This window comes from Podarcis melisellensis (assembly GCF_964234715.1).
Source record: "Podarcis melisellensis genome assembly, chromosome: 2".
Lineage (NCBI taxonomy): Eukaryota > Metazoa > Chordata > Lepidosauria > Squamata > Lacertidae > Podarcis > Podarcis melisellensis.
This window is the reverse complement of record NC_138529.1, coordinates 106,222,243-106,243,118: the sequence shown is the minus strand read 5'-3', so window position 1 is coordinate 106,243,118 and position 20,876 is coordinate 106,222,243. Positions and strand designations below refer to the sequence as shown.

The following is a 20,876-nucleotide window of genomic DNA, read 5'->3' as shown; positions in this document are numbered from 1 at the left end:
CCATTTTGAGTAGGTGTTTTGCTATTTTTGCTTCTTCCTTTTCTAGATAATGTACAGGGAAGGATTGTGGGAAGAAGGCAATAAGAGCTATGAAGGAGAATTCATTTTACTGGGAGTGGCTGACCGCCCACACTTGGAGATGTTGCTCTTTGGTCTTGTCCTGGTGTGCTACACAATTACCTTGGTGGGTAATACAACCATCATTGTGGTGTCACGGCTGGACCCCCATCTCCACACCCCCATGTATTTCTTCCTCACCAATCTCTCTGTCCTTGATCTGTGCTTCACCACCAGTGTGGGCCCGCAGATGCTGGTGAACTTCTGGAGGAAAAGCAAGACCATCAGTTACGGTGCCTGTGTGGCCCAGCTCTACATCTTCCTTGCTCTGGGCTCCACAGAATGTGTTCTTTTGGTTGTCATGGCCTACGATCGCTATGCTGCCGTCTGCCACCCGCTGCGCTACACTACCATTATGAGCCACTCTGTATGCTACAAAATGGCGGCTGCTGCCTGGGTTAGTGGCCTTTGCAACCCAGTGATGGAGACAGTGATGACTCTTCGGCTCCCACGGTGTGGAGAGAACCGAATAGACAATTTTTTCTGTGAGGTTCCCGCCTTAATCAAACTGGCCTGCGCTGACACCTCGCTCACTGAGGCTGTGCTCTTTACGTCCAGTGTGCTGTTCCTTGTAGCACCTGTAGGCCTCATTATGGTCTCCTATAGCTTCATTGTGGCTGCTGTGTTAAGGATCCGCTCCGCTGAGGGCAGGCGGAAGGCCTTCAATACCTGTGCTTCCCACTTGACCGTCGTGTCTCTCTTTTTTGGAACAGCCCTTTTCACTTACCTCCAGCCCCCGTCGAACAATGCCCATGACCAAGCCAAGATGGCCTCCCTTTTCTATACATTTGTTACCACTATGCTTAATCCACTCATTTATACCCTGAGGAACAAAGAGGTGCACAAAGCTCTAAGAAGACTGATGAAGAGAACATAAGCCCAATGTCTCCCAGCTTCACTCAGAGGCTCTGTGGTTATATTTTAATAAAAAGTCCTCATTGGTCACTTATATGGCACTGTTCAAATGTACAAAGCTCCCCTTTCATTTTTGTCACCCACAATCAATCTTCCTTCCCAAAGATCCACTGCAAGGCCAACGTTGCAGGGTTGGGAGAGGGGAAACAGTGCCAAACTGGTTCTGTGATACTGAAGCTGCTCCCACCAGCAGTAATACAACACTCTTGGTTCCCATGACATGATCAGCCATAGTAAAATGCTATCATGGACTGGTTTGAAGTTGAGGAATGGTGGAAGGAAGCAGCTCAGGGCTTGGGGATTGGTGGTGGGACAACACTGAGTGGTCAAAGGAAGAAGAGGGAGAAGACTGGGAGGAGGTGTTTGTAGATGAAGAGGTAACAAGGCTTAGTGACTCAGAGGAGCCTGTAGCAGAGAGAAGTCCAGAATCAGAGACAGGAGCTGAAGCAAGAAAGGAGGGAGACCACGAGGTAAAGATGAGTCTGGCTGGAGAAGAGGCATGGGTGTCTCGCCCACCTGCTGTGATGAGCTCCCCTTCCTGCTGGTCTCCTATAACCAGGAGAGGTATGACAAGGGCAGAGAAGAAGTTAGCTTCACCCAGGCACAGTTTCAGATTGCTGGGGGGGGGAACCCTGGTAAGGAGGGGAGTTAGGTAGCTATGAGAAGACTTGGCAATTGCTTCAAGGGAGCAAGACCCACTGGAGATGAGTTTCTGTGCTCATTAGGCCTGACACTCCTCCACAGATCTTGTTTTTGCTAGTAAAGAGTTAATTCCAACTAGCTCAGTGTGATTTACTGCTGGCTCCCTCCAGTCAGATGCATTAACTCAAAAAAGGCTGGTGTTCTGCCTAAGACAGTGGACCTGTAGGATTCAGTTGGACAACAAAGACCATCAAAATTGCTCTTTAATGGGTTTTATTAACAGGATGAGGAAAATAAAGAACAAAGCAAGAGGAGATAGACATTAATAAACATTAATAGAATTAAAACCTATCTATTAAAGATTAACATATCTCTTAAAGGTAAAAATTAATGCAATTTATTCTTAGAGAACTGTGCTCTACAAGGCTGCAAATGCTAGGCCCAGCCTATGCCTGGGCACTTCTGAAGGCATGCAAGGGGGAAATCTTCAGAACTCCTTGTGATACAATGGTCTTCTGAATATGTCCCAATGCAGTTGCCATAAAGCAAGTCCGATATATCCTGGAACAAAGGGTTGGAGCAGTGGGCCCTTCCAGATGCCTCTTTTTATTGCACATCCATAACTGTTTGTGCTCAGGATGCTATGAGCTGGTGTTATATGCAATCCATGGGCATTGCTGGGGGGGGGCAGGGGGCAGCTGTGCCCCAAAATGAAGTCAATAAATAAAAATACTTATCTGACCAATCAGGTCACAGATAACTCAGTTCCCCCCTTCCCCCCCAAAAAACCATAAAGCCTGCCTATGCCCGTGGTGCAATCCCACTTTCAATACGGCTTGTACCTGGGTGAACTCACACTGCTTCATCCCCATTCAGTACAGATCCTATAACTTCCTGCTCCAATCCCGTAACTTTTTAAAGCACAAATGTTTTGGGGTGGGTGTAGGTGTCTCCAAAAAATAATTTGGAGTACTCGGGAAAAATCAATGTCTTCTAGCAACTTTTAATGTTTACTTATTGCTTGAGGATTTAAATACTGTAACGGCACTCCTCCACTGCCCTTTGCCCTTAAAGGGTTAAGCAGCTCTTTTCCTTCCATCCCTTCTCTGGTGCAAGTCAACTCCTCCTGAGGATGCTGTGCAAGGGAGGAGGAGGAGTGGAGCCTTTGGGGCTTCCTTGCTCATTATAATGTGTATTTTTTGTCTCCCTAATGATTCAGTCTGAGTTCTGGTCTTTCTGGGGCCCCATAACAGGAGAGCTGCTGGAAAGTGGGAAGAGACATTACTGCCCTTCTCTGTAATGTCAGAATAAAACCATCTCTTCTGACCCCACAGGTCCCTTTTGAGTTAGAGAAATCATGCTAGTGCACCCATGCAGGTGCACAGGTACATGTAGGTACTCTTGAAGACAATGCTGAGCCAGAGGAGCCAAGGCGCTGGGCTGAATTAGGAAGGCCAACCAGGGTAAGAGCTGGCGAGGGAGCTGTCCTTCCCTCCCTCTGCCCCACTATCATCGATCCTTACGAAGCTGGCTCGAAATGAATGGCATTTCGACTCTCTGCATTCAGTTCCATTCTTCATCTGCTTCAACTCTTTCTGTACATAGCACAGAGGTGTCCAGCAGCCTTCCCTGGCATGGGGCCTTCCATTTGTTCCCATCAGCCCAGCTGACATGGCTGATAGTCAGGGAGGATGGGATTGTTATGCTTATTGACAAGAGTTGTAGTCTTGAAACATCTGGGGGGGGCACCAGGTTGAGGACGGAAGGCTATGTGTTGAATGCTGTGATTTTCTTTGCAAATCTAAACTAGGTCCACTCCTCCCTCCCTCTACCCATCATCAGCCTTTCGGATTTCTCTCCCTAGCATCGTCCTCAAAGCCTTCCCTTTCCCACTGTTCCACTCTGCTTTAGTTCTCTGCCTCTCTCTCTCCATCTCTTTGCCTCTATCCGTCTACACAGTCTCCTCTTTTGCTTGGCTCCCCCTCACTTGGGTGTCTCCCACAGCCTTTGTCTTTCCTCTCTGCTCCTCTCCTTCTAGTCACACAGGGAAGGCTGTAGCTCAGTGGCAGAACATCTGCTCTGCATACAGGCGCAATCGCTGGCATCTCCAGGAAGGGCTTGGAGAGGCTTGCAACCTTGGGCAGCTGCTGCCATCAGTATAGACCAATGTCCTTCAAGCTTGGGTCCCCAGATGTTGTTGGGTTGCAAGTGCCACCATCAGCTAAGGTGGCTGGGGGTGATGGGAGTTGAGGTCCAACAACATCTGGGGATGCAAGGTGGAAGAACATGGTACAATACTGAGATAGATGGCCTAACGCTCTAACGTGGTGTAAGGCAGGTTTCTATCTTCTTGGTCCATAGGCACACCTAAGATACCTCTGGAATCCTCCTCACTGTAGCCTCATGACTGCACGGACCTATCTATGGACTGCAGAATCATGGAATCTTTGAATTGTAGAGCTGGAAGGGACTCTGAGGATCATCTAGTAGTCCAATCTCCTGCAAGGCAGGAATATGCAGCTGCCCCATACAGGGATCAAACCTGCAACCTTGGTATTATCAGCACCACACTCTAACCAGCTGAGCTATCCAGGCTGACCTGAGAGTTCTATCCAGAGTTAGTCCAGTGAGAACTTCATTCGCCCAGGGTTGAGCCACCAGCTCCCTGAACAAAGGCTCTCCTAGCAGACCAAGAGACAAAACTATGGACCACTCCATGGAATAACGAGGACGACAGGAGGTTGGATGCAAGTGAGCTCTGCAGGAGCAGGCTGAAAGGCAAGCTTCGTGGAGCCTCTTTTTATTGGATAAAATACAGTTGGAAAAGAGGTAGTGAAACCACTCTGAACTTTTAACACATTCCATCTAAGTACATTTTAAACGTTAGCTAATACACGTGTCAGCAGGTGCTTCCTGCAGATGTTGCAAAAGTGGATTGTGTCTGTGTTCCTTGTCATGCTTCAGCCAAGCTTTCTGTCTAGTAAACAGATCTTATGAAAGGACAAAAGATCAGGGGGGAAATCCTGCCTTCTAGCCAAGGGGCAGGAGTTCAAGGAGTGTGGACACTAGGCTCCTTGGCACACTGTTGCACGCTGGGTGCGAGGTGTGCCTCAGCACAAGCGGAGTGTTACCTCCACACACTTGTGGGTTTCCCAAAGGAAATCTGGTCAACCACTGTGCGAACAGGACGCTGGACTGGATGGGCCATTGGTTTGACCCGGCAGGGCTCTTCTTCTTAAGTTCTTGTTAATTTTATTTATTGCAAATAGCTTGGGTTTCCATGCTTCAATCATCCCCCACCCAGTATCTCGGTGATCTCAGAATGCAGTGCAGGCTACTCACATTTTAAAGCATTAAAATGATACCCGTAGCCCACATGCAAAACTAAGCTGGACTTAATGGATCTGCTTCTCACTGAGACAGAGGTGAGGTAATGTGAGGAGCGTCTTGAGAAAGAAAGGGGCTGTGAATTATAGAATTAAAGAGATTAGCCGAGATGAAATATTCAAAAGACATTTTTCCATTCATGGGATGTAGCACTTTCCGCGATATCCTGGTGTGTATTTTGCTGTGCTTTGCCTTCCTCCCTAAAGTTTCTTACTGTCACACTTTTAAAACATGTGCTTGGAAATGAATAGAAAAAACGTGTCAGCGGAAGGTAGTTTGAAAATGCAGGTGGGGAGCAGATTGAATATCTTTATTGCAACTTTCTCCCTCATTTTTTAAAAACAGTTTTAGTGTTACTTGAGTTTGCAGCTAATGCATAGTTAGGTCAATAATAATCTTTCAAGTTGTTGTTTTCCCCCCTAAACTAAAAGGAATCCAAACTCTTAGATTTTCCTAGTCTAGAAGAGCTTATTCTTTTTTTAAAAAAGGTTTTATTGTTAAAATAATTCAGCATTAATACACACATATTGCGAATATACAAGCATACAAACATACATTTCATACAATCCTTAAAAATATTCAAACATAAAGGTAAAGGTAAAGGAACCCCTGCCCATACGGGCCAGTCTTGCCAGACTCTAGGGTTGTGCGCTCATCTCACTCTATAGGCCGGGAGCCAGCGCTGTCCGCAGACACTTCCAGGTCACGTGGCCAGCGTGACAAGCTGCATCTGGCGAGCCAGCGCAGCACACGGAACGCCGTTTACCTTCCCGCTGGTAAGCGGTCCCTATTTATCTACTTGCACTCGGGGGGGTGTGCTTTCGAACTGCTAGGTTGGCAGGCGCTGGGACCGAACGACGAGAGCGCACTCCGCCGTGGGGATTCGAACCGCCGACCTGACGATCGGCAAGTCCTAGGCGCTGAGGTTTTACCCACAGCGTCAAACATACCTGCACTCAATCCCACAGATAATTCATTTTCCCATCAGCATCCACCACCCCTCACCCCACCTTTGTGTTAGACTTCCAATCTACTCAACTGCAATTTCTTTCCACTTCTATTACTTTCTTTCACACACCTTTAACCTAATTTCATGCTTCTTTTTCTATTACACATTGTTATCCATCTTATTTAGTATTTCAGTATTTAAACAGAACTTGTTTATTCTAATAGGAGTTCTGATTTTTCAATATGGTTTTGCAAGTATCCTTTAAACACCTCCCAGTCCCTGTCTCTGTGCTATTATACCGTCAAAAATAGAGTGGCTAGCCAAATTATTGGAGTACTACAATATATCCAAAACAATGGGAGAAGGATCTCAAAAGAGAAGATAGACAGGGTCTAGAAGAGCTTCAAATCCAGTAACTTTCTAACGATGAATTAGTGATATCTTGACCCATTTGTGATATTAAGCCTCAATCTGGAAGCACCTGCAAGGACAAGGAGAGGGGCTGAGCTGCCGATGCCTATAAGAAACAGGGTAACAATAAAACGGCAACTAATGATCACGAAGAAACGAGTTGGCTTCGTGGGTCACCAGACCTCTAAATGAGGCTGGATGTTAAGGAAACCAATACAATAAAAAGTGGGGGAAGCATATCATCCAGGGCCATGAGAAGTGAAAATTTCGCCCCATTCCTTGTGACTGCTCAGTTCTGGGGTGGGGAAGACTTTTCACCCCAAGACATATTCCTTCTGGCAACCCTCATCAGTGGGAAGGGCCAAGGGCAAAAGTGGGTGGAACAGCAAATGTAAGCTTTTCTTTTCATATGTTAGGCTAGTTTCTACACACCCTGCCCTCAAGCAAGAGACAGTAGCAGAATTCAAGGGCAGATTCCAGCCAGGGAGAAACACTTGGGGGGCAAAGCAGAGACAGTGGAGAGAACTCTTGAGACCTGGAAGGCTGCCTTTCACTGCTGGGCATGAGGTTTCCCAACCCTGGTTTAGTTGGTCAGATGGGACTCAGCTTCAAATATAATGTTTTAAGTGTGTTTTAATTGTGTTATACAAATGTGACACTAGATGGTGATAGTGAGCTAATGGGAAATTCAATATATATTTTAAAATGTTTTGGTGTTTTTTTAAAAAAAGAGCATTTTCGCAGCATTTTTTTAATATATGTCTAGATTCAACCATGGTCTCATCTTACCCTTACCTCTGGATCCACCCCCACCCCCCGGTAATGCACAAACATAGCTATCCTCAACCATGTATTATGCGCTATAGCAGGGGTCAGCAAACTTTTTCAGTAGGAGGCCAGTCCACTGTCCCTCAGATCTTGTGGGGGATGGGACTATATGGGGGGGGGGGATGAACGAGTTCCTATGCCCCACAAATAACCCAGAGATGCATTTTAAATAAAAGGACACATTCTACTCATGTAAAAACACGCTGATTCCCGGACCGTCCATGGGCCAGATTTAAAAGGCAATTGGGTCGAATCCAGCCCACGGGCCTTAGTTTGCCTACCTATGCACTATAACATGGACTTGACTTCTGTAACCCTTGAAGATATAGCGTATTTTTCGCTCTATAAGACACGCCAGACCACAAGACGCACCTAGTTTTTAGAGGAGGAAAACAAGAAAAAAAATATTCTGAATCTCAGAAGCCAGAACAGCAAGAGGGATCACTGCGCAGTGAAAGCAGCAATCCCTCTTGCTGTTCTGGCTTCTGGGATAGCTGCGCAGCCTGCATTCGCTCCATAAGACGCACACACATTTCCCCTTACTTTTTAGGAGGGAAATAGTGAGTCTTATAGAGCAAAAAATATGGTAGTTCATCCCATAGCTATGGTCTGGGTAGGAAAACCAGTCAGAAGAGCTAAAGAATCACCTCGGAGTCATGTGTGGGGTTTCTCCCCACACATTACTATAGCAAGGTGTGATGTATTAAGGCAGAGGAATCATTGGCTCTGCAGATGTTGCTGAACTAAAGCCCATATCACCCATAACTATAGGCCATGCTTGCAGGGGCTAACAGGAGCTGTAGCTTGGCAACAGCTAGAGGACCACAGTTAAGCCATGTGGAAATAAGAATGTTTTCTTGTACACATGGTTTCTGGTTCATATTCATAGATTCAGCAGTCGTTTGACAGAGGTGGCACTTACTAGAGCTTGGACATGGAATATGGTAGGGTTGCCGTACGTTGAAATTTCCCGGACATACAAAGAATCCTTCAATCAGAAGTAGTATCTGGGCAAAATGTTTGGGAAACACATGTCAGCAGTGTTGTTCTTGCCGATTTCCCTTAAAAATAGCTCAAAAATGTCGAACAAAGCTCAACAACATTGCCAAAAACACAACCCTAGAATAGAATGTGGAGATCTATTTTCTTTTCAAGTACAGTGGTACCTCGGGTTAAGTATTTAATTTGTTCCAGAGGTTCGTTCTTAACCTGAAGCTGTTCTTAACCTGAAGCACCACTTTAGCTAATGGGACCTCCCGCTGCTGCCACGCCACCGGAGCACGATTCCTGTTCTCATCCTGAAGCAAAGTTCTTAACCTGAAGCACTATTTCTGGGTTAGTGGAGTCTGTAACCTGAAGCGTCTGTAACCTGAAGCGTATGTAACCTGAGGTACCACTGTATGGGAATCTTGGGTGATCATAGTCTTAGAACGATACCACTAATCTTCTTCTGTCAGCTGTTTATACTAGCTCAATTTTGAACTTGTGTTTCACTGTTTTCCTTGTTTTCCTTTTTCCAGATAATGTACAGGAAAGCAGTATGGGAAGAAGGTAACCACAGTTACCAAGGAGAATTCATTTTATTGGGAGTGGCTGACCGTCCACGCTTGGAGATGTTGCTCTTTGCAATTCTCCTGCCCTGCTACATGATGGCCTTGCTGGGCAACACAACCATCATTGTGGTGTCACGACTGGACCCCCACCTCCACACCCCCATGTATTTCTTCCTCAGCAACCTCTCCTTCCTTGATCTTTGCTTCACCACCAGTGTGGGCCCTCAGATGCTGATAAACTTCTGGCGGAAAAACAAGACCATCAGTTATGGTGCCTGCGTGGCCCAGCTCTACATCTTCCTTGCTTTGGGCTCCACAGAATGTATTCTTTTGGTTGTCATGGCATACGACCGCTATGCTGCCATTTGCCACCCGCTGCGCTACAGTGCCCTTATGAGCCAATCCCTATGCTTCAAAATGGCTGCCGTCTCCTGGGTTAGTGGCCTTACCACCTCACTGGTGGAGATGGTGATGACTCTTCGCCTCCCGCGGTGTGGACAAAACCGGGTGGATCACTTTTTCTGCGAGGTGCCAGCCTTAATCAAGTTGGCCTGTGTTGACACCTCAGTCAATGAGGCTGTGCTCTTTGCTTCCAGCGTAGTGTTCCTTGTAGTACCACTAGGACTCATTATGGTCTCCTACGGCTACATTGCAGTTGCCACGCTGGCAATCCGTTCAGCTGAGGGCAAGCGAAAGGCTTTAAACACCTGTGCCTCCCATTTGATTGTGGTGTCCCTCTTTTTTGGGACAACCATTTTCACCTACCTCCAGCCCCCGTCCAACAGTGCCCATGACCAAGCCAAGATGGCCTCCCTTTTCTATACATTTGTCACCACCATGCTCAATCCACTGATTTATACCCTGAGGAACAAAGAGGTGCACAAAGCTCTAAGAAGACTGATGAAGAGAACTTAAGCCCAACATCTCCCAACCATTCAGAGGCTCCACAATATATTTTAATAATAATAAAAACCCTTCAATAAAATCACTTCTATGACAGTAATCGCTTACACAAAGCTTCTTTTTTTGTCATCGCCCACACAATAATCCAACAAATTAGCCTATAATGAAAATTATTAATGTGGCAGCAATAAGGAGGCATCGTAGAACAAACTAAAGCAGAATAAATCCACCACTAACGCACAATTATTGTGCCAGGAACGTGTTGAAGAACAATAGAAAATAACTGGAAGGCTCTGAGTAGCAGGATCAACACAAGGGGGGGGAGTGAACTGTGCCGTATGCATTGCAAGGAGACATTCAATGGAAGAGGGGGAAGGAATCCTGATGTGATTCATCTCCTAGCGCAATGGTTTTCAACCAGTGTGCCATGACACCCTGGGGTGTCTTGAATGATGGTCAGAGGTTCTGTGGGCAACATTGGCCTCTGTCTCTCTTTCCTTCCGTCCCTCCTCTGATGCCCTCTCACTTCTCTGCCTCTCAAAGGCTTGCACAGCTGTTTATTGCAGTAGCCCTGGGTGCAAGTTACCCTGGCGAATGGTGCCTCTGGGAGGCGCCTCTCTTTGGAGGGGAGGGCAGCTCAGAAACCGGGGCAGCAGCAGTGGTTGTCCATAGGACTCCCAAAGAGAGGGGAGAGGAGAGGAGGCTGAGGGAGCCCTCCACAGGGGAGGGTGTTTGAAAAAGGGTGAGAGGCTGCCAGCTCTGCAGCAAGGGGTGACATAACTGGGCTACACAGGGATGTAGTAGTTGGTCAAGGGAGCCGGGGACTCAGCAAGGTCAAAAACCTCTATCCCAGTGAATTTTGTGACTGCGTGGTGACATGAACCTAGATCTTCCCATGGATCTTCCCATGCGTTTCCAAGCAGCAATTTGGACTACTCTGAATATTAAGAAGCAATAAAATAAATTTCTTCAAGCAACTTTCTAAGTGTCCACATTGCCTGTTGGTTCCAAGACGGCAGAGGCATTTTCCCTCCCTTTTCCTTAAGGGGTGAAGTAGTCCTTTCCCTCCCATCCCTTCTCTGGTGCAAGGCACCCTCTCCTGAGGAAACTGTGAGGAGGAGGAGGAGGAGGAGGAGGAGGGATCTCTAAGCTTCTTTGCTCATTGCTGCAGTGTAAGATGTAGCTTTCCCCTAATTACTCAGTCTGAGCTCTGGTCCTTCTGGGACTCCATCGGAGAGCTGCTGAAAAGTGGGGAGGCAGCTTCCTCCTCCTCCTTCAGGAAGGAATCATAAAATCAGCTCCCCTGACCCCACCAGGCCCCTTTCGAGTTAGAGCAACCATGCTTGGGGGCCATGTATATGTCTAGATGTATGCAGATACTATGAGAGATAATGCTAAGCCAGAAGAGTCAAGGCTGAATTAGGCAGACTAATCAAGGTAAGCATTGGAGGGGGGGGGGAATCCTTTCCTTCCGACCCCCATCCTTTACATTAAACATGATGTAGCCGATTCCAAACGTACGCCATTGTGTTCCGCTGCCTCCACCTGTCTCCTCTTTTGTCCCTTTACCCCCTCCCCTTGCCCCCCCAAAAAATGTTAATGCTCTCTCTGCTTTTTAAAGACTTTTTGTTTATTCACTTTCTTTTTTTTCATTCAAAATTATAACAAGACATATTATCCAAAAACATATCATTCTTGTCCCTCCCCCATTTTTCCTCCCTCCCCCCCACAACCCCCCACCCCACCCCCTGATTTCCCTCAGTTCCAGTCTAGGGTTTCTCTAAGAATGCTGTTTTCTGCATGTTACAAAGTTGTATAGATCCTCAAACTATTTAGCTGATTATTATCAATAAAAAGTTTGTGAATGTTTATTCAAAAGCTGCCAAGGAGTCCAGTTCACTTTGTTGCATCTTCTGATACTTTGTAAAGGGTTCCCATTCATCCTTAAAGTCACAGTTATCCTTGTCCCATAGCTTATATGTCAGTTTTGCCAGTTCTGCAAAGTTTATTCACTTTCGACCTCCATCTGCTTCAGCTCCTTCAGCACAGACAGAACAGAAAGCTGTAAAGCAGCCTTTCCTGGTTTGCTGCCCTCCCGGCATTTTGAACAACTCCTGCAAGCCTTCCCTTTCCAACCGCACCACTCCTCTTCCATGCTCTGCCTGCCATCTCCAGAAAGGGCTTGGCAAAAACATATATGCAGTCATGGACAGCTGCTGCCCGGCAGCATCGTTCTGAGATAGAACGCTCTAACTTTGTATAAGGAAGCTTCCTGTCTTCCTTGGTTCACATATCTCCCCAGGGTGTCTTCCTCACTGGAGCCTCGTGGCTACATTGGCCCATCTCTGGTCTACAGAACTCCATCCACAGTCAGTCCTGTAAGAGTTTCATGGGCGCAGGGTTGCGGAACCTGCTTCCTTATCAAAAACCCTCATAGCGGACCAAGAGGCCAACCTATGGACGACTCCATGAGATTAATGGCTTATGTTAATTTTATTTATCGCAAACAGATCATGTCTTATTGTCCCCTGCCCAGAGATCTCAGAATGCAGTGCAGGGTATATGCATTTTAAATAATTAGAGATCATTTGCCAGTGTGCACAACTGACCTAGGCATAATGAATGTGCTTCTTACGGAGACAGGGGTGAGTTAGTGTGAGGAGTGTCTACTTGAGAAATAAAGGAGCCATAAATTATAGAATGGATGAATGTGAAATGAAGAAAAGAACAGCTATAAAATGAAACAAAATGAAGAGCAGAGAAGAGATTACATATTCAATATTCTCAATTCATGGGATGTACTGTAGCACTTTTCACAATACATTGGTGAGTTATTTGCTTTTCTTGTCTCCCTCCCTAAAGTTTCTCACCCCCATATTTTTGAGGCATATGCCTGGAAATGAACAACAACAACAACACTTTATTGTATTTAGCTAAAAGCCATTACAATCCAATTACAGATCCAACAAATTGAATAAAAATAAAACCTGTTAAAAGAGATCCAGAATGTATATACAGTGGTAGAGTCATGCTGGCCATATGACCCGGAAGCTGTCTGTGGACACACACCAGCTCCCTCAGCCAGTAAAACGAGATGAACGCCGCAACCCCAGAGTCGTCTGCGATTGGACCTAACAGTCAGGGGTCCCTTTACCTTTACCTATGGCTAGATTTCAGAAAGTGGCACCAGGAGGAAATTTTTGAGATATGGGTTAAAGATAGGTCTTGCTCGTTATCCTGTTTATGAATCCAATAGCAGTCTTTTAATTCCAGGTAATACAAAGATATCTGTTGTCAAGTTTTTTGAGGCTAGGAGGTCTTGTACTATCTTAGCCCTGCCACACTTCTTCACTGTTCCTCCTGCCTGGAAATGAAGAAGAGAAAAGCCTCTGGAGAGGGGATTTTGAAGCTTCAGGTGGAACACTGATTGAGCATCTTTATTGCAAAATGCTCCCTTCTGAAGTTTCCCTTTAAACAAACAAACGAAAGCACCTTTGTGTTTCTGTTACTTGAGTTTGCAGCTAATACATAGTCAGATCATTAATCATCTCTTAAGCTTTCCTAAACTAAAAGGAACCCCTTTTTTTAAAAGATCTTTTTAGTAGGAAAAGCCTTCAGTGCAGGATCATTTTAAGTTTCTATATTTTGTCCTCTTCTTTTTTTACCTCTTTGAAGTCTACGTTCTTTCTGAAATCTGGAAACCAGAATACTATTACACTATTTAAACTGTGGGTGATCACCCACCCAACCCCACCCAACCCACCCAACCCCAACCTCTCTAACCACCAAAGGAACATAAGCGAACAGCAAAGAACCTGCACAAGCAACGCTGACACCAAACCCTACATATAGTAAGTGAAATAGAAACATTGCCACCCGACCCCACTCCCCCCCAACTCTCCCCCTCCCCCTCTGTCCACCTTGTCTCAACAAATGAAACTGACTTGTAAAAATGTTACATGGGGGGAAAACAAAAGAGAGAGACATTGCACACTTTTGTAAATCAACAAAATCATATATATATATATATATATATATATATATATATATATATATATACCATTAAAAAATGTGGGTGATCGTATGTTCATATATTAGCATATGATCACGGGTAGTTTATTTCATTCTAATAGATTTTAACTGGGAATTTTTATTCTTTACTTTAACACAATACCTTGTCTTTTTCAGTAAGCTTTGTAATCTGACCCCAAGATGTCCAGTTCAGAGCCAAACAGTGTTTTACTATTTCTTTATTTCTTTCCTTCCTTCCTTCCTTCCTTCCTTCCTTCCTTCCTTCCTTCCTTCCTTCCTTCCTTCCTTCCTTCCTTCCTTTCTCTATTTAAAACAGGTGTGCCTAACTCACAGTTCCTGGATTCCTGTCAGCAATGTACCTGCTTCATTTTGTACTAACTAAACTTCTCTGGTGCATTTTTAAAAAGCACCATTTAGCACATATTTATTTCTTTATGAAATATATATACATAGCTGTCAAGTGTCCCTTATTTGAAGGAACAGTCCCTTATTCCAGCGCCATGTCCCGCTGCTGTCCCTTATTTATAGATGTACCTTAAATGTCCTTTAAATGATGTCCCTGCCGGCCAGGGAGGAGGGAGGCTCCAACTGTGTTGCTTGGCTCACCCAATAAGAAGTCTAAGAACGACTGGGGGGTGGAGCTTGCATGCCTTGTGTGTGGCTAGTTCATGCAAGCTGAGGGGGGGGGGTTGAATGCTGGACGCCATTTTGTTGCACGTGCTGCTGCAAACTTTGCAGTGCAAAGCCAGGCTGGGGAGCAATCTTAAGCTGAGGTTGCATAGGCCTTGTGGTGCATGTGATTCAGATTCTATTCAGTTGAACCTCTAGTTACAAAGTTGGTTGGACAGTGTTCTCGAAGCTACCAGCATGAGTTTGACCAGACTGCAGGAGGACAGGAAGACTGGAGTGCCTGGAACAGGTGAGGCTGCAGGTCCTTTATTTTGGCTGCTGTTCCCTTATTTTCAAGGCTGCTGGTCCCTTATTTTCAAGGCTGCTGGTCCCTTATTTTCAAATTTGTAAGTTGACAGCTATGTATATATATTTATATACTGCTGTTAGATATGTTTACAACAGTTACACATTAGACCAAACAATTAGCACCATAAAAAAATGAAACCAATGATATTGCACTAGTCCTACAACTTCCATCATCCTTGACTATTAGCCCTGCTGGCTGGGGTTGTGGGAGTTGGAGTCAAATCATATCTGAAAGGGCACCATGTTGGCTATCACTGTGCTAGAAAAAGCTGGAGTAACCACATTAAAACATAGTAACAGCCCTGCTAGATCACAGCAAATGCCTCCATCTAGTCAAGCAAGTAGCAAGAGGGACTCAGCTATACAGCTGCAAATAAAATGTTTTAAGGGTGTTGTAAAGGGCATTATGGACGCGGGTGGCGCTGGTGGGTTAAACCACAGAGCCTAGGACTTGCCGATCAGAAGTTTGGTGGTTTGAATCCCCGCGACGGGGTGAGCTCCCGTTGCTCGGTCCCTGCTCCTGCCAACCTAGCAGTTTGAAAGCACGTTAAAGTGCAAGTAGATAAATAGGTACTGCTCCAGCGGAAAGGTAAACGGCGTTTCCGTGTGCTGCTCCGGTTCACCAGAAGCGGCTTAGTCATGCTGGCCATATGACCCGGAAGCTGTCTGCGGACAAAACACCAGCTCCCTGGGCCAATAAAGCAAGATAAGTGCTGCAACCCCAGAGTCGGCCACGACTGGACCTAATGGTCAGGGGTCCCTTTACCTTTACCGTGCATTATACAAATGTGACTCTAGATGGCGATGGTGAGCTATGGCAAATTCCATATATTTTTCAAAACTTTTTTTTTTTTAAAAAAAGCATTTTCACAATGTTTTTTTATATGTGTCTAGATTCCACCCAGCAGAGTTCAAGGGCACATCCCAGCCAAGTGAAAACAGTTAAGACAATGAAGAACAGGGTAGGTAGACCTAACAGAAGAGCTACAGAACCTCTGGAGAGCTGCGCGCCAGGTTTTTTTTCTCAAACATTGCTATAGCAAGGTGGGGTGAACTGAGAAGTAGCCTCTCCAAGCACCACCTTCCTGAATTGGTCCTTTGTATAGAAACTGAACCAGAACATGTGGGATTCAAGATGTTTCTAAAAGACAACTCCCATCACCCCTTGCTATTCATTGGCTATGCTTTCAGGACTGATGGAGGCTGTGGTTCAGGAATGTCAGGAGGGCTAAAGGTTCCTCACCCCTCTACGAATCAAGTGTAGCATCTATTCCTTCCTCATGTGTGTGACTCCTGGATCGTATTCATATTGTTATTGAGTCCTCGGTCTTAGAAATGTGTCACTATGGCTCTTGTGTCAACTGCTCATACCAGTTTCCATTTTGAAATGGTCTTTTGTTACTGTTTTTGCATCTTATTCCAGATAATGTTCAGGGGAGCAGTATGGGAAGAAGGTAACCACAGCTTCCAAGCAGAATTTGTGTTATTGGGAATGGCTGACCGCCCACACTTGGAGATGTTCCTCTTTGGTCTTGTCCTGATCTGCTACACGATGACCCTGCTAGGCAACACGACCATCATTGTGGTGTCATGGCTGGACCCTCACCTCCATACCCCCATGTATTTCTTCCTCACCAATCTCTCTGTCCTTGATCTTTGCTTCACCACCAGTGTGGGCCCTCACATGCTGGTGAACTTCTGGAGGAAAAGCAAGACCATCAGTTACGGTGCCTGTGTGGCCCAGCTCTACATCTTCCTTGCTCTGGGCTCCACAGAATGTATTCTTTTGGCTTTCATGGCCTACGACCGCTATGCTGCCATTTGCCACCCGCTGCGCTACGGTGCCATTATGAGCCAATCCCTATGCTTCAAAATGGCTGCCGTTTCCTGGATTAGTGGCTTAACCACCTCAGTGGTGGAGACGGTGATGACTCTTCGCCTCCCGCGGTGTGGACAAAACCGGGTGGATCACTTTTTCTGCGAGGTGCCAGCCTTAATCAAGTTGGCCTGTGTTGACACCTCAGTCAATGAGGCTGTGCTCTTTGCTTCCAGTGTAGTGTTCCTTGTAGTACCACTAGGACTCATTATGGTCTCCTATGGCTACATTGTAGTTGCTGCGCTGGCAATCCGCTCAGCAGAGAGCAGGCAAAAGGCCTTCAACACCTGTGCCTCCCACTTGATTGTGGTGTCCCTGTTTTATGGGACGGCCATTTTCAGTTACCTCCAGCCCCCGTCCAACTACTCCCGGGATCAGGGCAAGATGGTTTCCCTTTTCTATACATTTGTTGTCACCATGTTTAATCCACTAATCTATACCCTGAGGAACAAAGAGGTACACAAAGCTCTGAGAAGAGTAATGAAGCGGAATTAACGCACCCGGCTTCATTAAGAGGTTCTGCTGTTTTTGTTTTTTAAAATAAAGATTCCTTGTCGATGACTTGCTTGGAGCTGTTTACAGTACAAAGCTTCCTATTTATTTTGTACCACCCATAGTTGAATCCAGTGAATTAGGCTGGATTGCGTATTGCGATTAAAGTCCTTCTAGGAAGTTCTATGAGGCAACCATGTTTGTGGGAAGGCAACATGCAGGACTTGAGTTCAGCAGTCCTCTACCCATGGGATTACCCCAAACCCAAAGATCTCCAAATTCTCAACTTGGCATTCCCAGCATTTATTACCCCTGCTCACTAAGCCCTGTTACCTCTTCAGCTTCTGATACTTCCTCCTCCCAGTCTTCTCCTCTGTCCACTTATCATTGTCCCACCACCACTCCTTGGGACCCGATCCTTATTCTCTTGCTGGTTCCCCAGCTGGTTCCCCACCACCATTTCTCTGCATCCAACCAGTTCGTGCCACATAGATTTCTCAGCTTTGATTATATCAAGCAGATCAACTCTAGCCCTGGTCACTAATAGTTGATAATAAACAGAGGGAAGATGGTCCCATCTGTGTTGTGCTTCCAAATCCATAATCTCTTTTCCCTACCCTTTCACCCCCCCTTGTGTTTCTTCTTCCCCCCCTGCAACTACACTAATCCTACGTATCACTGCTTTGAAAGCACTCCACAATATACAGAGTTGTAGATCATCTACCGATCCACAATCAAGTCTGAAATATTTGTGTATTTCCTTCTGAATCTGTTGTCTAGCTTCTCTTTTATCCACTATAGTAGGGTCAAAATGACAAGTTATTTCTCCTCGGTGTAAATTCCATTCTGTCCATGGAGCATCAACAGAGGAATGATCCGAAACCAACTTGAGTTCAATTTTAGCTGCTGCCTCTGCTTAACATAATCTGGGAGGTATTAATATGAGGTTTTTCTTTGAATAGGAGTTGCAAATCACTGAGAGAGAAACTTAGGGTAGCTGGGTAAAGGAAGAACAAAACTGCTGGACTTTACATTAGGAGTATGCAGGGGGAGTACAGTGGTACCTCTGGTTGCGAACGGGATCTATTCCGGAGGCCTGTTTGCAACCTGAAAAGAACGCAACCCGCGTCTGCGCATGCGTGGGTCATGATCCGCCACTTCTGCGCATGCGTGTGATGTCATTTTACGCGTCTTCGCATGCACGAGTGGTGAAACCCGGAAGTAACCCTTCCTGGTACTTCCAGGTCGCCGCGGGATGCAACCTAAAAATGCGCAACCTGAAGCAAACGTAACATGAGGTATGACTGTATATGGGAAAAGAGAGAAGGGAAAAGGAGGGGGAGGAATACTCTTCTACGTGCACCAAAGCTAGGAGACAGAACGCAGTTTAAAGCAAATTACAGCCCCAAGAAGGCTATCAATGGCTGCTGGCCATGACAGATACACTCTGGCTCAAAGTTCAGAGGCAGTAATGCTTCTGGATGCCATTTGCTGGATATTGCAGGAGGTGGAGTGCTCTTGTGCTTGAGTCCCTGCTTGTGGGACATCTGGGTGGCCGCTGTGAGAACGGGATGCTGGACTAGATGAGTCATTGGCCTGATCCAGCAGGCTTCTTCTCATGTTCTCAGGGTGGGTCCTAAAACATCTCAAGTATCAAAGCAACCACATTATCATGTGGACGAGTTGCAAGATACACCTGCAAAAGGCCACCATTCTGGAAGGGCCCTAGATGACCCTCACATACCAGTCTCAGGCTTCGGGGAATCGGATCCCTCCCCCGGTGGCAGTAAATAAGCAGATCAAATGAAAGGAGCGTTCTTACCAGTTAGTTTCTTTAATAATCACACCCAGAGACAAAGGAATGCATATCTCTCTAGAAATGGCATTGCTCCCAGTACAGGTTCACCCCCTCCGTCCCCCTTAATATACGTCACTCCCACGTCAGGTAATCTGAGCTTCTTGCAGCTGAGCTCTCTGTTCTATCACTCTCAACGCCTGTCTAGTCTTAGGCAAAGGGGGCGGGGGCGGGTCAGGAATGCTTTCCAAGGACTCTGAATCTGCCAGCTCTCTCTCTCCTGGTGTTTCCTCTACTAGCTGTTCCTCACCCAGTATTTCCCAGCTTTCCCCCTCTGGACTATGCCCATCTGCAAACCACTGTTCTAAATCAATGCTGTCTTCCTGCCCTTGGGAAGGTTCAGGAGAAGGGGGTCGGCCCCCACCATTCCTCCTCAGTCCTGCCCCTGACAACCAGCAGTCATTAGCATTCTGCCACAAGGTGGCAACAGCCTCAGCTGAACTTCTGTAACTGGACTTGCAGTTCTCCTGGACTGGTGTTTTGATGGCATCTACACTTCAAGAAAAAGGGACGCGGGTGGCGCTGTGGGTTAAACCACAGAGCCTAGGACTTGCCGATCAGAAGGTTGGCGGTTCCAATCCCCGCGACGGGGTGAGCTCCCGTTGCACGGTCCCTGCTCCTGCCAATCTAGCAGTTCAAAAGCACGTTAAAGTGCAAGTAGATAAATAGGTACTGCTCCAGCGGGAAGGTAAACGGCGTTTCCGTGTGCTGCTCCGGTTCGCCAGAAGCAGCTTAGTCATGCTGGCAACATGACCTGGAAGCTGTACGCTGGCTCCCTGGGCCAATAAAGCAAGATAAGTGCTGCAACCCCAGAGTCTGCCGCGACTGGACCTAATGGTCAGGGCTCCCTTTACCTTTACCTTACACTTCAAAAATATTTTTGCATAGATGAGAAGCACCCATCCCATGATAAACATCCATCTGGAAGCAGCACCATAGTTATAACTGCAATGTGCTGCGTTTAGGGAGCTCTGTGGGGTTGTCGCCAACCACCCTGTTCCGTTTGTGCAAAGATTTCCGCTTGCGCAACAAAACTCCCCTCCCTTTCATCTCCCCACTAATTTGCTCCAGAGTCCAGATGGAAGACCCAGAATGGATTTGGAAAGGCACATGGGGAAGTGTGGGTTAACGCTTGTTTTGACACAGCATCATCAGACCTCCTGGCAAACAAATCAGGATGAATGCTCACTAAATAGCCAACATGGTCTAATCTCCCTGCAAATAAATCAGGATGAAGGCTCAACAAAACAAGCCATTTGTAAGTGCCTTGACTTTCATCTGCCAGGTTTCTCCCCCCTCCCTGCTCCCCCAGTTTGAGGAGGTGCATTTAAATATCTCCAGTATCTCCTTAGGAAACACATACAAAGGCCGCAGTCTCAGAACCCCAGACATATCATTAGCTGCCAAAAGCCCAAGGGTGTAAAATGATTTTAAGTATGGTGCCTAAAAGACTGTAGGCTACTCAGGAGGTGGTGGCTTCTCCTTCCTTGGAGGTTTCAAACTGGAGGTTTGATGGCCACCAATCATGGATGCTTTGGTTGAGATTCCCGCATTCCAGAGGGTTAGACTAGGATGACCCTCAGTTCCTCCCAAATGCATAATTCGATGATTCTGTGGCATGTGGGCCCTGCATGAACGTGGCCTTCAACAAGTGGGGGAGGGGGAAGCTAGAGATTGCCCATTCCTGCCCTCTTTTACTTCCCTGATCTAAACAGCTCCATGGACTAAAAAGACGGGTATCTGCAGCATCAACGATGATGATTTAGGCTGCGGGAACAGCACAACAGGAAGGAGTTAACAAACATACCCCCCAATGGGTCTTCTCCTATTAAATTAATATCTGAGATGTTGCCGGTCCAATGACAGGTCTCCAGAGCCATGTCTGTTTAGGCCATCTCTGTCTATAGAGAAGGTTGAATGAGCTGGGAGTGAAATGAC

The 20,876-nt window shown here is 46.3% G+C and overlaps 3 protein-coding genes across 4 annotated transcripts in view; all 3 read left to right on the top strand.

Annotated features, from left to right (window-relative positions):
* LOC309364859 (zinc finger protein RFP-like) overlaps positions 1-20,876 on the top strand; it is a 260,032-nt gene that overhangs the window by 85,980 nt on the left and 153,176 nt on the right. The window lies entirely within an intron of this gene.
* LOC309365060 (olfactory receptor 2G3-like) lies at positions 49-9,728 on the top strand. 2 transcript variants are annotated; one of them, XM_081903192.1, is made up of 2 exons: positions 49-184; positions 8,908-9,728. In XM_081903192.1, the coding sequence occupies exons 1-2, from the start codon at positions 50-52 to the stop codon at positions 9,715-9,717; spliced, it is 945 nt and encodes a 314-aa protein (XP_081759318.1). In that variant the 5' UTR covers position 49; the 3' UTR covers positions 9,718-9,728. The 2 variants fall into 2 exon arrangements, with proteins under 2 accessions (XP_081759318.1, XP_081759317.1); XM_081903191.1 differs by lacking the exon at positions 49-184 and adding an exon at positions 3,076-3,137 and having other exon boundaries at positions 8,770-9,728.
* LOC309365027 (olfactory receptor 2G3-like) lies at positions 15,847-17,089 on the top strand. The gene has a single exon (XM_081903132.1). The coding sequence runs from the start codon at positions 16,061-16,063 to the stop codon at positions 17,084-17,086; it is 1,026 nt and encodes a 341-aa protein (XP_081759258.1). The 5' UTR covers positions 15,847-16,060; the 3' UTR covers positions 17,087-17,089.

What these genes read in the sequence shown, in the direction of transcription:
- LOC309365060 (XM_081903192.1), top strand. Translation starts at nt 50, where the DNA reads ATGTACAGGGAAGGATTGTGGGAAGAAGGCAATAAGAGCTATGAAGGA. An exon ending in TGTGCTACACAATTACCTTG is followed by an intron (nt 185 to 8,907) that starts GTGGGTAATACA and finishes ATGATGGCCTTG; the next exon opens with CTGGGCAACACAACCATCAT.
- LOC309365027 (XM_081903132.1), top strand. Translation starts at nt 16,061, where the DNA reads ATGGCTCTTGTGTCAACTGCTCATACCAGTTTCCATTTTGAAATGGTC.